Consider the following 15872-nt stretch of genomic DNA (forward strand, 5'->3'; position numbering starts at 1 on the left):
TATAAATATATTCTGTCCCTTTTTCTCCCTGCAAAGTTTCTTTACTCTGAGTTCTACTTTGTCTAATATTAATACAGTCATGCTAGTTTTCTTCTGACTAGCATATTTGCATGGTCATCTCTTTTCCTGGAGGTTTAACCTATCTGGTATCTTTTTTTTTTTTAAGTAATTTTTTTATACTGAAGATATATTTGGCTCAGTATTTTTAAAAATCCTTTGTGATCACCTTTGTTTGCTCAGGCTATATGCATTTCATGTAAGTACTGATATATTTGCATTTAGGTCTACCATTGAATCATTTTTGTGTTTGTTTCTTGTTTCCCTTTGAATTAAACACATTTTATCATTCCATTTTATTTCATCTCTGGCTTTTTATTAAACATCTTTTTTGCATAGTTCTTTCCATGGTTGGTTGAGGGATTTGAATATACTTGAGTTTTCAGTCTACTTAAAATAAATTTCACCACTTCCAGTGGAATGCTGGAAAGTATTAGTCTCTTTGCCTACCTACTTTATGTTTGTTTATTTTGAGATCATGTCTTCCTGTGTTACCCAGGGTGACCATGAACTCCTGGGCTCAAGTGATCCTTCTACCTCAGCCCCACCAGAATAGTTGGGATGAATGTCCTCAACATATTTTAAGAACTCAAGAATTAAATCTATTTCAAGCCAGATAATTACCATTTCTGTTGTTATTCCTTTATTCCAGTTTTTCTGTGTCATTTCCCTTCTGTTGGAGAAACTCCCTGTAATAATTTGTTTTAGGTAATGTCTCCTGATAATGATTTATCTGTGTTTTCTTTGATCCATATTTGGCTCTATTTAATTTTTATTCCTGAAGGCTGGTTTCACTGGATATAGAAAGAAGCCCGAGTCGACAGTTCTCTCAGCATTTTAGAAATGTGCTACTTCTTTTTTGCCTTCATGATTTCTGCTAAGAAATCCAGTCATTCAGATCATTGATTCCCTATAGGTAATAAGTTATTTTATCTGGATGCTTTCTGTATCACTTTAGTTTTCCCCAGTTTCATTATCATGTATCTGGGTATGGACAGGAGCTTGAGTACAAAGGTTTCTCACAAAATTTGCAAAGTTTCTAGTTAATATTTCTTCAATTTTTTTTTCAGCACTACATTTTCTCCTCTTTTTGAAACCCTGATGGTGTAATTTTAGATCTTTTATTACTGTCCCACAGGTCTCCAAAGCTCTGTTCAAAAAAATCATGGTTGTTTTTTTCCCCCAATCTTTTTCTCTCTTCAGATTAGGTAAGTTGAACTGGTTTATTTTACTTTTCATGGACTTTCCTCCATTCTGAGACCAGTTAGTGAGTTTTAAATTTTGGTTGTTGTGTTTTTCAAAATTTCCACTTGGATATTTTTTGTATCTTTTCTTTGCTGAGATTATGTACCACCCCCCATCCCACTGGTTTCAAATTTTCATGATTACTTGCTGGAGCACATGTGTGTGGGTGTGTGTGTATTTTTTTTTTTTAATTGTAGACAGACACAATATCTTTATTTTGTTTTTATTTGTTTATTTATTTATTTATATTTATTTTTATGTGGTGCTGCGGATCGAACCCAGTGCCTCACTCATGCGAGACAAGCGCTCTATCGCTGAGCTACAAACCCAGCCCTTGCTGGAACACTTTTTAAATAGCTGCTTTAATGTCTTTATCAGATCATTTCAACATCTGTGACATCTCAGTGCTGGCATCTGTTGTCTTTTCCCATAACAGTTGAGATCTTCCCATTTCCTGGTGTCCTGAGTAATTCTGGATTATATTCCAAGATTTTGAATAATGTTATTAAGCTCTGGGTCTTGTTTAAATCCTGTAAAGAATATTGAATTTCAGTTTGATTCTGAAGGCACTCTGGCTAGGTTCCAGCTCAACCTACCTTATATGGGCTGTGATTCCAGAATCAGTTAAACTTTTAAAACTCTGGCAAGGCTATTTGGGCCAATTCCATTTTCTAGCCTGGGATCTGAGTGGTGGTCTTCCTAAGCGCAGCTCTTCAAGTCTGGTATACTGCATGAGATAAGATCCATGAATAGTTTTGGGGGCGGGGTGAACTGAAGAGTTCATAAACAACTTAATGGGATCAATTTTCTGTGGCAGAGTTCCTTCCTCTCTGTAATCTTCCCAATACTTCCTGGTTCCTTTTATTTGTTCTTTGGCAAAAAGACTGAGGCTGTGTACTTTTGCCACTGTGCACTTTTGCCACTGTGTTTGCGTCCAAGGACACATGGATGGAGGACAGAGAGGAAAAACAATGGGGACTGGCTTTTCAGACACTGTGCTAAAAATCTTAAAATGGATCATGCCATTTAATCCTCTCAGAAACATAACTCTACCGAAGAAGGGGTCCTTGGTCTCAGAGCTGGCTTTTGTAGATTCCCACTGCCAATAGTCAACAGTGTCACTACCACTGGACTATATGGAAGACAGGATGTAAAAAACAGAAAGGAAAATGAAACAAAAGGGTTTCTGCACTCTCTTTGAATATTAGAATTTCCCTTTCTACTCCTTGAGCCAGATCTAGAGAGCTCCTGGCACTCTCTGAATGCTAGTTTCTAATGTGCTGAGTTCAAGCTGCAGGACAGCAGAGGGGGGGAAAATGGAAGACTTGCCACTGTGTCAGTATTACTTCAAATTCTTGTCTTCCCCAATCTACCTGCTACTATTTTTTTTCCAGAGATAGCTTATGCATTAACAGCAGGAGACATACAGTAGGACACACTTACTCCATCTTTATCTGGAATCAGCCCATCTAGTACTTACCAACTAGTACTTATGAGAAATGTGGACATGGCAGCACATGCCTGTAATACTAGGTACTCAGGAGGCTGAGGCAGGAAGATCATAAATTTGAAGTCAGCCTGTGCAACTTAGCAAGACCCTGTCTCAGAATAAAAATAAAATGGGCAAAGGATCACGGGCAGAGTGCTTGCCTAGCATGTGTGAGGCCCTAGGTTGAACCACCATCACTGAAACAAAACAAAACAGAACAAAAAGAGCAAAAATCCTCATGAGAAAACTTAAAGAGCTGGTTACTTATACTCTTTCTTCTCCTCCTCAAAAATAATCATCCTAATAAAAATAGTACAGTTTATTGTTCTTTACTGTGTTCTAGACACTGTGCTCAAAATCTTAAAATGGATCATGCCATTTAATCCTCATAAAGACCAATGAGGAAGGCATTGTTGATAGCTCAATTTCCAGAGAAGAAAATAAAGACTTAGAGAAGTATCCTGTGTGGAACAGTTAGGAGCTAGCAGAGCCAATATTGCAACTTGGGCTGTGTAACTTTAAACCTCTGCTCTTGAACATCTATAAACTGCAACTAGTCCCTCCCTTTCAGGTCTGTCTCTATAAAGTAGTGTTAAAGTGAAAAATTGTAAATGAGAAGGAAAAAAGCCAAACCCCATCATTGCCCCATTAATTTTGAGGGAAAAAACTGGAAATCTAAAAACCTCTATATTATTTGATGCTACTTTTCTAATTCAGGAGAATAATCCAACCATCAACATACAGTTTTAAAAAGTCATGTAATAAAAAAGTGCTGAGAAAAATAACAAAAAATGCTTTCAGTATCATTAGAGGCTTACTTTAGACTAAGTGAATACAGTATATAGTCAAGAAATCAATAATTTTTGAGAAGTTAAAAACTTCAACCAAAACAACATAAATCTATGTAATGCTTTTTATTTACTGACCTCTAAAACAATCCAAAATTCTTATGGCTAATGGAACCTTCCAAACTAAAATGTTGTTCAACATGACAATTACTACAAAAATATATGTATTTTAATATAGTGCCTTCACTTCACCCAAGGAATCAACATAAGAACATTACATTTAGATAGTAAAATCAAATTACAAATATAAATATGAAATAATGTCATATTTCTGGTTAGACATATAACAGCATGACAATGTTTAACAGCTTAGGTAAGAAAAGAAAATGGGCAGGGGTATCATGGAGGTATGCAAATATTAAACAATTCATATAATCCTTAGCCCTTCTGAGAAATATTTCTCATGGGAAATATGTAGCAAATATTCTGTAATACAGTGGTTCCGGTCCATTATAGTGATCATGTATTCAAATAACTGCTGTTGTTTTTATCACAGTCATTCATTGCTTAACAAGCTGATACTGATACTATAAATCCCCTATGTAGTTTAATTGGGCACAGTGGTGCATGCCTATAAACCCAGTGACTCAGGAGGCTGAGGCAGGAGGACTGCAAGTTCAAAGTCAGTCTCAGCAACTGAGCGACGCTCTAAGCAATTTAGTGAGATCCTATCTCAAAATAAAACATAAAAAGAGGACTGGGGATGTGGCTCAGTGGTTAAGCACCCTTGGGTCCAATCCTTATTAGCAAAAAAAAAAAAGGTAGTTTAAATTGGAAAAGCTTAAAGTAAAGAATATATTATTCTTAACTACTTTTAGATATAACTGAGACATAATCAGCCATACTATTTTGTATAGTTAATTCCAGTTACTATAAGTTTATTGGTTATTAATAACACAAATTTTATGTTCCAAAAGAAATATAATGATCCAGCACAATGGTTACATTTAATTTTCTCTTAAAGACAGACAAACTAAATTTAAGGAAGAACTGGCTTTTTTTGGTATTTCATTTTAAATTACTAATATAAATTTACCAGAGAAATAATTGTATATTTTGGCCAACATCAAATAATCTGCAAAAAGTTTCTGAGACAGATGCATTTCTTATTTAATTTTCAAAGATAAATAATGGCTTTCTAACAGAAAGCATTTATATTCCTAGCTCTCTAAAGTAAACATTAAAAATAAAATACAAAAAAAAGATCTTTCAGCTTTTGAATAGCTCACTTAGTTACATAAAGTATTTTTTGTCAACACTTCCTCAAATTCAAAAGATATTTACTTCCTAAGAACATGACAAAAAGAGTCTTCATTTCAAACCAGTCAGTCCGTTTCCATGGCAACACTGCGGGATTCCTTGGCTACCATAAGTCGCATTAGTTGACTGTGGAATTTCTCAATCTTCTTTACATCTTGAGCTTGATCTGTTCTATACACCAAACACTGTCAGAAATTTTAAAATTATACATTAACTAAATAAAACCAGATACTGGCACTGTGAAACAGTAATTAGGAAAAACTCTGAGAGTCCTTCCTACTATTGTTTTGCTCTATTCTCTCTACAGTCAAAGGACAAACTGTACTCAAGTTCACAAGCTTCCAGCAATTACATTCCTTAAGAATGGTATTTTTTGTCATTGTTATGGTATTTTATTTATTTATTTATTTATTTTGGTACAGGGGATTGGACCCAGGGTCACTTTACCACTGAGAAACATTCCACAGCCCTTTTTATTTTTTATTTTGAGATAGAATGCTTGCTAGGTTGCTTAGGGCCTTGCTAAATTGCCGGGCAGGCATCAAACTAGTGATCCTCCTGTCTCAGCCTTCCAAGTCAGTGGGACTACAGGAATGTACCACCATATCTGGCTTTAGGAATGGCATTTTGAATACCACTTCTGAGGATTCAAAATTATTCAATATCTACCAGAAACTTCTAAAAAATGATCAGTTAGTAATGTATTAAATCCTGTTGTGGGCTGATGAGAAGAATTCAAGGCTTAAATTAGATATTCTCTCCTGGAACACAGTCATTAATAACTGAGTTACAGTGGGAAAAAAAGCCAAAAAAATCTTAGGATCCCGTTCCCTATCTGTGAAATTATGGGTTTAACAATATTTTTCTTCAAAGTCTAGAATTCCCTGCTTCTAGCTGGTGCATAATTAAATCAAACCAACTAAGCCTGTCCAATCTTGATTTTCTGAAGGTATTTATTATAATTTTTAAACCAACCAAAACCTTAGATATGCTTATAGTTAATCATAAAACCATTTGTTCTAAAATCTTCAAACACACCAACTTTGAGTTGGCAGCCTTTTCTCATTTTGTAATTAGGTCCATTTTTCTTTAACCCACCTAAAGGTCCACATGAGTTTTATACAACAGGAACTAATGATCCTATAATAAGTCATTAACTTAAATAACTTGGAAATTCAACCTCACCATGCCCAACTGATCTGAATTCATGTAGTCTTTAAAGAACTCACTTAAAAAAAAAATTTAGGGCTGGGGATGTGGCTCAAGTGGTAGCGTGCTCATCTGGCATGCGTGAGGCACTGGGTTCAATCCTCAGCACCACATAAAAATAAAAATAAAGATATTGTGTTCACCTAAAACTAAAAAAAAAATTAATTAATTAAAAAAATTACCCACACTGTACAAATTTGTATGGAAACCTTGTAATAAGGCCATACTAAAGCAGACATGGTGGTACATGCCTACATTAAACCCAGAAACTTGGGAGGCTATAAAGCAAAGGATCCTAAGTGAGGTCAGCCTCAGCAACTTAAAAAGCCCTTGTCTCAAAATAAAAAGGACTGGGAATATATAGCTCAATGATAAAACACCCCGGGGTTCAATACCCAGTGCCCAAGAAAGAGAAAATTATAAATCATTTGGGGGATTAGAGGGAAAAAATGATACATACATGCAATCATAAAAAATATCAAAGCTATGTGGTGATAATGATGAATAAAGTTTAAGACCAAGTTTTCTGATGAAATTACTAGCTTTTAAAATTAGTGAAGGCAGTATACAAACTTTTTTTAGTTCCTTCTGGATATTTCTAGATATGGTTTAATTCTTAGTAGTTTTAGGAAATGGAATAAAAAAATGCCAAATAAATTATTTCTGATATTGCTTAACATGGATCCTTAAATTACGAGGGGCAAAAAAAGCTATTACTTGGAGATAAAGACTTTTTTTTAAAAAAAATTCACTTCTCCTTATCTATTTCTTTTCTTTCTTTTTTTTTTTTTTTTTTTTTTGTGTGTGTGTGTGTGTATGTTGCTGGGGATTGAACCCAGGGTCTTGTGCATGCTAAGCAAGCACTCTACCAACTGAGCTATATCCCCAGCCCTTCTTTTCTATTTCTAAATGTCAGAGTTCTCGGTCAGACTTGAAAAAACTTTTAAACAAGTCCTTGGCAACCTCCAAATTATTCTTGGTGACTTTGATATCCCTCTGGCCAAAACTGAGACCAGAGGGGCACACATACAAAAAAATCACCTTGAGATAAAGCCTTTGTATTAAAATTTATTCTGCATTTCCCCTTCCCGTTTTTAAAACAAGGCATATCTGTTTCTCTTCAGCAGGTATATCTTAACCACTCTGGGATAATCACAATTAAAATTTTTCTCAATGTGGAATGCTCAAGATTCAAGAATACATTTATTTAATCTAACAAGTCACAAGCACTAATGCTAGATACGTTCACATATTTGTTTGCTTTCCATAACATCACAATCAGGTAAACAGACTATTATTATGGCATTTTATAGATGAGGAAACTGAGATCCAGAAGGGCAAATTTTTCCAAGGTCAAAATGCTAATAAATGGTTAAGCTAGGGTTCAGACCTCTTGAATCATCTCAATTTTTTCTTCCTTTTCCACATTTTTAGTTACTCCACCAGATTCAACTGGTCCTTAGGAAACATGGTAATCATTAAAAGTTCTGACTTCATGCAACCTCATAATAGAACCCTAGACACAAATATGATATATGACCAAAAGTGATTTTTTAGAAGAATTAATCTATTTTTAAAATGTTTACTGAGTACTCTCTGGATCAAGATAGACTAAGGGTAAGAATACAGGTAAGAATATTACTCATCTACCTCTATTATCTTGAAGCAATAAGTCTATTTTTAAAAAAGTTTTTTAGTTGTTGATGGACCTTTATTTTATTCATTTATTTATGTGTGGTGCTGAGAATTGAACCCAGTGCCTCACACACACGAAGCAAGTCCTCTACTACTGAGCCACAACCCTAGCCCAGCAATAAGTCTATTAAAAAGATAATTGTGATACAGCACAAGAGAAATCAAAAAGAAATGAAACAATCCTCATGAGTCTGATTTTGAAAGATGATAAGTCTTCCCACATTGGGAATGGGGGTGGGATTCAATATTGCAAAGGAAGAAACAAAATGTTCAAAAGCAGAGGCCTAATCACAGTATGTTAAAGGAGCTCTTAAGTAAAATAGAAAATAGAGAATAGGGGAATATGAAATTGAAGAAAGATAGATTGTGGCAGCAATAAAGAGTGAACAAAAGAAGAAAGGATATAGTTGGAAGTCTATTCTAACAGGCCAGACAAGAGATAAAATCCTAAACATAAAGAGAGTAAGTGCAAAGATGGAGAGTCTGTGCAGGAAAAATGAGGAAGGAGCTCTTGAATCAGTAACTCCAAATGCCTAGCAAAGTGTGTGTGATTTATGAGGAGATCAAAACAGGTTTCAAATAAACAATGAGTGGACAGGAGAATGAGGGAAATGATCCCAAGGTTTCTGACCAGGTGGATGGCAATGCAATCAAGTAGGAAGAGAGGGAGCCAGACAGAAATGAGCTGATAAGCTCCACTCTGGAGGGACTTACTTTGAATAGTATTTGAGGCAAAGATACTTAAGAGTTAAATCAGGACATCAGAAGAAAAATGGGAACTAAACACGCAAACTTGCAAGGAGACACAGATATAAGCAATATTGGACTCAACTGAAGGAATTGCTCCAGATGTCATAATATGAAAAAGACAACAAAGGAGAGAATTCTAGGGAAACAAATATTTATGGAGACACAGCAAAGAAATAATTATCAAAGAATGAGACAGAAACAAAGAAAGCCAAGATAAAATTTAGCCACATGTGTCAAAATAATAATTTCCATGAGAGAGCAGTCTTTGTATCAAAATGAGCAAGGATCAAACAAAATATGAAGTTTTGAGACTACTGGGTTTGAAAAAAAGATGCTGCTCATGAGCTCTCACCAAGAGCAGTGTGAGTGGTACAAACCAGATGACAGAGGGCCAAGGAAGGAATGGGATGGGAGGAAGTAAGAAGAGTGAGAACATCAAGAAAGAAGAAAGATACAATAACAAAGTCTATAACTTGTGTTCAAATACATTGTTTACTACTACTTGTTTTATTTTTTGTGGTGCTGTGGACTGAATCCAGGGCCTCATGCAGGTGAGGCAAGTGCTCTAGCACTGACCTATATACCCAGCCCCATTGTTTATTTCTCTCACAAACAAAAATGAAACCTTTCCTCTCCTATATTCAATTTTGGTCTCTATGTTTCTTTTGCTTAAGGTCCAGAGAAAGCAACTGTTAAGCCATACCTGACAAGCTGCAATGATGAGGCAAGTAAAATTATTTCTTGAATGTCTATAAAAGTAGCTTCTAGAATGAGGCTCATCATTTTGGAATAAAAGGCAAAAGAAGCATCCTAATGGGTAATCTGCTTAAATTCTATATAAATAATTTCAAGTGATCAACTCAGAAAAATCTGAAAGTATGCAACAAATAAAAATGTATACTTACAACTAAATCATCTGTTACTTTAATACACAGACTCCCATCAGAATGCCTATATTTGAGAACGACACGTGCCTGAAATAAAAACACATATTTAGAAATAGTAAAAACAGATGTCATTTCTCTAAATAATTTAGTCTTCAGGTAGGCTGAAAGGATCCTTTTAGAATAAACACCCAAAACATCTAAAGGCATCTTTATTGTAGTCTTGTCATTACTGAAATTATAAGTTTCAAAAAAAGAAGTCATTTTAGTTCAATCTTTGTGCTACACTTTAAATACTTGAAAAAAAAAAAAAAAGGTGGGAAGGCTGGGGCTGTAGCTCAGTGGTAGAGCGCTTGCCTTGCACATGTGAGGCATTGGGTTCAATCCTCAACACTATTTATTTTTATTAAAAATAAATATATTTTTAAAAAAACTTGGATATTATAATTGCAGCCAGTCTAAAGAAAACTCCCAAAGCATATTCATACTCAGGGAATGTCTGTGAGACTATAAGATAGTTTGGTTTTTTTCCCCAGTGAGAATATATGCCAGCACACCTAGTCATGGAGAAATAACAGGAAAAGGAAAACAAATAAGCAGAAATGGCTGGTTAATAAGTTCAATTATAGTGCTGGAGATATAGCTCAGTGGTAGAGCACTTGCCTAGCATGCCTGAAGCCCTGGGTTTAATCCCCACCACCACAAAAATAAAAACAAACAAAAAGCTCAAATTCATTTTTCAGGGAAACAGTGCTTCAGTGCTGGACAGAGTTTCTATCCTTCCATGGCTGTCAGAAGGCAGATTCAAAAAGAAGTCTCTTAGCAACAACTTTTCCAAAAACCTACACTGAAAAAATGTGGCATTTATACACAATGGAGTATTACGCAGCACTAAAAAACGAGAAAATCATGGAATTTGCAGGGAAATGGATGGCATTAGAGCAGATTATGCTAAGTGAAGCTAGCCAATCCTTAAAAAACAAATGCCAAATGTCTTCTTTGATATAAAGAGAGCAACTAAAAACAGAACAGGGAGGAAGAGCATGAGGAAAAGATTAACATTAAACAGAGACAAGTGGGGGGAGAGAAAGGGAGAGAGAAGGGAAACTGTATGGAAATGGAAGGAGACCCTCATTGTTACACAAAATTACATATAAGAGTTTGTGAGGGGAAAGGGGAAAAAAAAAACAAGGGAGAGAATTGAATAACAGCAGATGGGGTAGAGAGGGAAGATGAGAGGGAAGGGGAGGGGGGATAGTAGGGGATAGGAAAGGTAGCAGAATACAACAGTCACTAATATGGCATTATGTAAAAATGTGGATGTGTAACCGATGTGATTCTGCAACTTGTATTTGGGGTAAAAATGGGAGTTCATAACCCACTTGAATCAAATGTATGAAAGATGATATGTCATGAGCTTTGTAATGTTTTGAACAACCAATAAAAAAAAAAAGAAAAAAAATTTTACAGCAGAGCAGTAAAAAACAAACAAACAAAAAAACCTACATTGATGTTGTTCAGTATTCTAGTTAAGTAGCCAAGATATTGTTCAGATATTAGAATATAAGACAATATCCAGTAACTTCCAGATTCTGTGAACTTTTTTTTGTTCTTTTACTGATGGATGCAAGCAAGCATAATCAGCAGTCAGGGTCTTTTTTTTTTTTTGCTATACAATACCAGTAACTCTTGCTTAGCTAGCTGTTTCAAAAACTGCTAAGAATCTACAAGCCAAAACAGGAATATAGTTTTAAAATGCTTACAATGTAGCACAAAAAGTGTCAAAACAATTCTGGAAACTAAAAAGGGCTAATAATACACCTATAACCTACAACTTTTCCCATTATGCTCTCTGTACTCCTGGGATTGCCAAAAAAAAAAAAAAAAAAAAAAAAGTTACATCTCTTGGAGATGTGTCTTGATAAAGGAAAAGGAACTCACTCGCATTTAAGTAGAGAGAAATAATAACCAGAATGTTTGTGAAATATTTATTGAACTATTAAACTGTTTTACTTATTTTTAAAAATTTAATTTTAAAAACAAAAGAAACCAAAACTTAAAAATATACTAAGCATGACAACTATATAAAGTTTTAACTCTCAGTTAAGAGAATACTCACTGGTTTCACTAGAAGAAATGAGAGTTAAAGGGCATATGGTTCTGTAAGATAGGGTTCTGTTTTGTAGCTTAAGGGGCACCTGAGCCACTGTGTCACGCATGTGCCAGGAAAGGAGAGGAAAAAAGTCAAGATTTTTGCCCTCTTAGGATCTTTGAATTCAACCAACCAAAATAACCAAAACATAAAACAGAATTAATTAAGTCCTATAAAGGCATACATAGGTAAACCACTAAAAAGAGAAAACAATTTACATTGGGAGAAGGGAAAGAGTCACTTCTTTTAGGAGCTATCCTTGAAAATGTCTTATAGTTTAGATATGAGATGCCTCCCAAAAAGCTCAATTAATTCAGGAACATTCAGAGGTGAAATAATTAGGTTATGAGAACTATCACCTAATAAGGAAATTAGTCCATTTACTGGATTTATAATTTCAATGGATTACTGGGTGGTAACTGTAGACAGGTGGGATGAGGCTGGAGTAAGGAGGTCACTGGGGGTACACCTTGGAAATTATATTTTGTCCCTGGCTTCTCACTCTCTGCTCTGCTTCCAGGCTGCCCTGAGCTAAGCAGCTTTTTTCACCACAGCTTTCTTCTGACTCACTTCAGGTCCAAAGCAATGGATCAACTAACCATGGACGGAGATCTCTGCATCAGCAAGTCAAAATAAACCTTTCCTTGTCTAATCTGTTCTTGTCAGGTATTTTGGTCAGGGGGACAAAAAGTTGACTAAAAGAAAAATGCATTTTTCCCCCCTCTAAGAAAGAAGGTTGGAGAAAGGATAAGTATTCTGAATAATGATCTGATGAATTCTGTAGTTTCATTGAGTCTATAGTTGAAGATGGTGGAAATGGGGGTAAACAATGCCTGACTGGAAAGAGGGTCAGACAGAGACTGAGAGTTAGTGAAGTTTAATGAAGTTTTTAAAGCAGGGAACAATTCAATTTTTGTTTTTTAGACAGCTGTAGCAGGTATGAAGGAGAGACTAAAAAGGGCAGACAGAGTAACTAAGAAGTTATTATACAGTCTATCAGTAATACCAATTTCAATTAGAGCTATGTTGAGAGTGGTAAAAGTGGTAAAAGATGACAGATACAATCATCAACCTAATCATCAACCAGCATATTTTGCTGGTATGAGAGGACAGAGATTTTGGAAAATAGACTCCAGAGTCCTGAAAAAAAAAAAAAAAACAACTTTCTTTCTTTCTTTTTCTTTTAGTACCAGGAATTGAACCCAGAAGCACTGAGCCATATCCTCAACCCTTTTTTTTTTTTTAATTTACTTTTTTTGTGGTGCTGGGGATTGAACTCAGGACCTTGTGCATGAGAGTCAAGCACTCTACCAACTGAGCTATATCCCCAGTCTTTTTTATTTTTTGAGACAATCTCCCTAAGTTGCTGAGGCTGACTTTGAACTTGTGATCTTCTTGCCTCAGCATTCTAAGTCACTGAGATATCAGGGGTGTGTCACTGCACCTGGCCAAAATTTTTTCTTTATCCCTGGTAAGAGCAGAATGGACTTGGAGTTCAGAGCCTAAATCTGTATTTCAGCTTAATCTCTTAGATATTAGGCAAACAATTTATGGAATCTAAGACTGTTTAATATCCACCTCAATGGGTTGCTATCATAATTTGGATCTTAAATGTTTCCCCAGAAGCTCATGTTGTGGGCAATGCAGCAATGATGATTCATGAGGGCTCTGACCTCATCAGTAGACTCATCCATTTGATGAATTAATAATCTGAATGGCCTTCTAGGTGCTAACTATATGCAGGGAGGGCACAGCTAGAGGAAGTGGGTCACTGGAAGCACGACCTTAGGGGCTATATCTGTCCCTGGCCTCTTCTCTGTTTCCTGGTTGCCCTGAGCTAAGAAGCTCTCTTCCACCACACCATTGGCATGATCTTCTGCCTCACTCAGAGAAATGGCATCGGCCTACCATGGACCTCTGAACCCATAAACTTTCCCTCTTCTAAACTGCTTTTGTTAAGTATTATGGACACGAATGACTCAAAGCTAACTAACACAGTTGCTGCAGTTGTTCAAATAAATTATACATACACATTCCAATTATACATTCTGCTGTTTTTGTTTTTTCTTTTGAACCCCAGGCTTCATGCTTACCAGGCAAGTACTCTCCACTGAACCACATCTCTAGCCCTAAACTATACATATATATGAAAGATGCCTGTCACATAGAACGCACTCAATAAAACTCTTTTCATCCTCTCCATCCAAAAGTCAGTTAAAAGGCAGTAGAAAGCCATCATGAGGATGCAGGAGTTTTTAGGCCACTGAAATTATTCAGCTGGGTGAAGAACTGAAAGGTTCTCCCTCTTGTCTAGTCTAGAAATGCTTTTGCACAGTGATGTTCTCCAATTACTATTTTAATTTTCATTTGCCCTGTAACTACTGCCACATTCTTGAAATATAGCCCCTCTTGAGGTGACTCTGTATATTCTTTACTGTCTTTTCAAATATTTTATGAAAATATTTGAATATTTTCAAAATATTCAAATATTTTGAATATTTTTATTCAAAATATTTGAATATTTATATATTCAAATACAAAAATATTTGAATATATACATCTGTGGGTGCTTTTGGACAAAAATCTTATACTATCTCATGGTATATAGATTGACCCTGTGACCAGGGGAAAGGAAAACCATAGAAATGGAACAGTCAGCACTCACTAGTGTCACAAGTAAGTACTTGATTTCAAAAATATCTAATTCACTTCATTATTTATTATATCACTTTATGAAGAACCTTAATATTTTACAAATGAAACTAATAAAGTATTGTTATATCAGTTTAAAAATGGCACTGAAAATGTTTTAGTATTTTGGTTATTTAGGTCTTTCCATGGGTCTAATACTATTTTTAATTATAGTATCAACACATTTTGCTGCCCCATTTAAATGATGCTCAATATAACAACATGTGGCGTGGGAGTTACAGGTTACCAGCCCAATATATACCTTTAAAACACAGTTCATATTATTTACTGATCAATGAAAATCTCACTCAGTAAAATCTGAGCCCCGTTTCTTGAGAATAACCGCTTTTCTTTTTCTTTCTTCTCCAAAGGATATATTCACATTTATCCATAGTACCTTCCAAAAATACCAGCTCCTTAAGGGATAGGCTGCATTTTCCCTTTGTGTTTCCCACAGAAGTAAATCTGGCATGCTGAGGTGGGGAATGAAACCTTTTGCAAACATTTATGCATAAGTGCGTTTTCCTGGAACAGGGTGCAAACATTCCCAAAAAAGGTCACGGACCCTCAAAACATTAAGAACCCCCTTTGGGCAGGGACATATCTGCTTCCAAACAGATTTCTTTAAAGAAAGCCTGGGCTGTCAAAAGAATTAACATCACTGTTTTATATATCCGAGGTACATTTATTTACATCTTGGTAGTAGGGGAAACCGGCACCAAGACACCTTACGTACAGGAATCCGGAGCTGCAGAGGGAGGAGCCCTGGCCTTAGAGACACGTAAATCCATCAAAGCCATAGAGGAAGTTCAGAGGCTGGAAGCGTCTGCACTGACGGTTATGAATGAAACGATCCTAACTGATGTCATCAGGACCTCACTGGGCCACTCGAGTCGGGGATAGGGAGAGGACAGCAGGTACAATTAGATTTTGCGGGGTCCATCTCGGCTCCCTCCCACCACCTCCTGGGAATACTAAAGAAACCCCTGAGCTCGAGCGGACGGCAGGGAAGACATCCTGATCCCGGGTTGGGACCCGAGGCAGAGGCCCAACTATTTACCTTCATAGGGTCAGCGAGGTAGAGCTTTTCGGCCGCGCGGCTAAACTCCTCCCAGGTCTGGTACTGCGGCATCGTGGCCTGGGATGGAATGGGAATGAGAAGCAAGCCTAAGGGACCGGAGGCGGCACTGCCTGGCCCACCTATCTACCTACAACCTGCGGTAGCCGACCAACGTAGGAGTCCCAGCTGCTCAAAGATGGTGGTGCCTCCTCGCACCAACGCCTTGCTCCGTTGGACAGCTTCGACCGCGCTCGTCCAATGGGCAAGAGGGATGTTACGAGGGAGGGGGCGGAGCCCCCAGCGTGTAGCCCAAGGAAGTCAAGAGCAGGCCGACGGATGGCGTTTGCCACAGCGCCTCCTGCAGGAGTGGAGGGGCAGCGTCTCTCCGGTTGCCCCCTGGGTTGGACTGCAATAATGAAGCCCAGGTTCCTTTAACAAAGATTGAGCAGCTGCTCAATCACAAAGATTGTGATAGGAGCGGAGATATAAGTATGAAATAACAAGGTCCAGCCATCACACACATGGTCTGGTG

At 36.7% G+C, this 15872-nt stretch overlaps 1 protein-coding gene across 2 annotated transcripts; it reads right to left on the minus strand.

Annotated features, from left to right (window-relative positions):
* Positions 1–1497: 1497 nt before the first annotated feature.
* Positions 1498–15576, minus strand: Srp9 (signal recognition particle 9). Of its 2 annotated transcripts, none has more exons than XM_076831830.2 (3): positions 15341–15576; positions 9459–9527; positions 1498–1832 (listed from the first exon to the last, which is right to left on the minus strand). In XM_076831830.2, exons 1-3 carry the CDS (start codon positions 15410–15412, stop codon positions 1704–1706), a joined length of 270 nt encoding a protein of 89 aa, XP_076687945.1. In that variant the 5' UTR covers positions 15413–15576; the 3' UTR covers positions 1498–1703. The 2 variants fall into 2 exon arrangements, with proteins under 2 accessions (XP_076687945.1, XP_076687946.1); XM_076831831.1 differs by lacking the exon at positions 1498–1832 and adding an exon at positions 3584–5084 and having other exon boundaries at positions 15341–15574.
* Positions 15577–15872: the final 296 nt, after the last annotated feature.

The sequence above is a fragment of the Callospermophilus lateralis genome, chromosome 13 (assembly GCF_048772815.1).
Source record: "Callospermophilus lateralis isolate mCalLat2 chromosome 13, mCalLat2.hap1, whole genome shotgun sequence".
Classification (NCBI taxonomy): domain Eukaryota; kingdom Metazoa; phylum Chordata; class Mammalia; order Rodentia; family Sciuridae; genus Callospermophilus; species Callospermophilus lateralis.

Bases quoted from the DNA above. Each gene is read 5' to 3' on its own strand.
- Srp9 (XM_076831830.2), bottom strand. From the start codon at position 15,412: ATGCCGCAGTACCAGACCTGGGAGGAGTTTAGCCGCGCGGCCGAAAAG. The intron at 9,528-15,340 runs GTAAATAGTTGG...TTTTTATTTCAG, and splicing joins ACCTCGCTGACCCTATGAAG to GCACGTGTCGTTCTCAAATA. The intron at 1,833-9,458 runs GTAAGTATACAT...TATTCTTTACAG, and splicing joins AAGTAACAGATGATTTAGTT to GATTTAAACAAGACCCAGAG.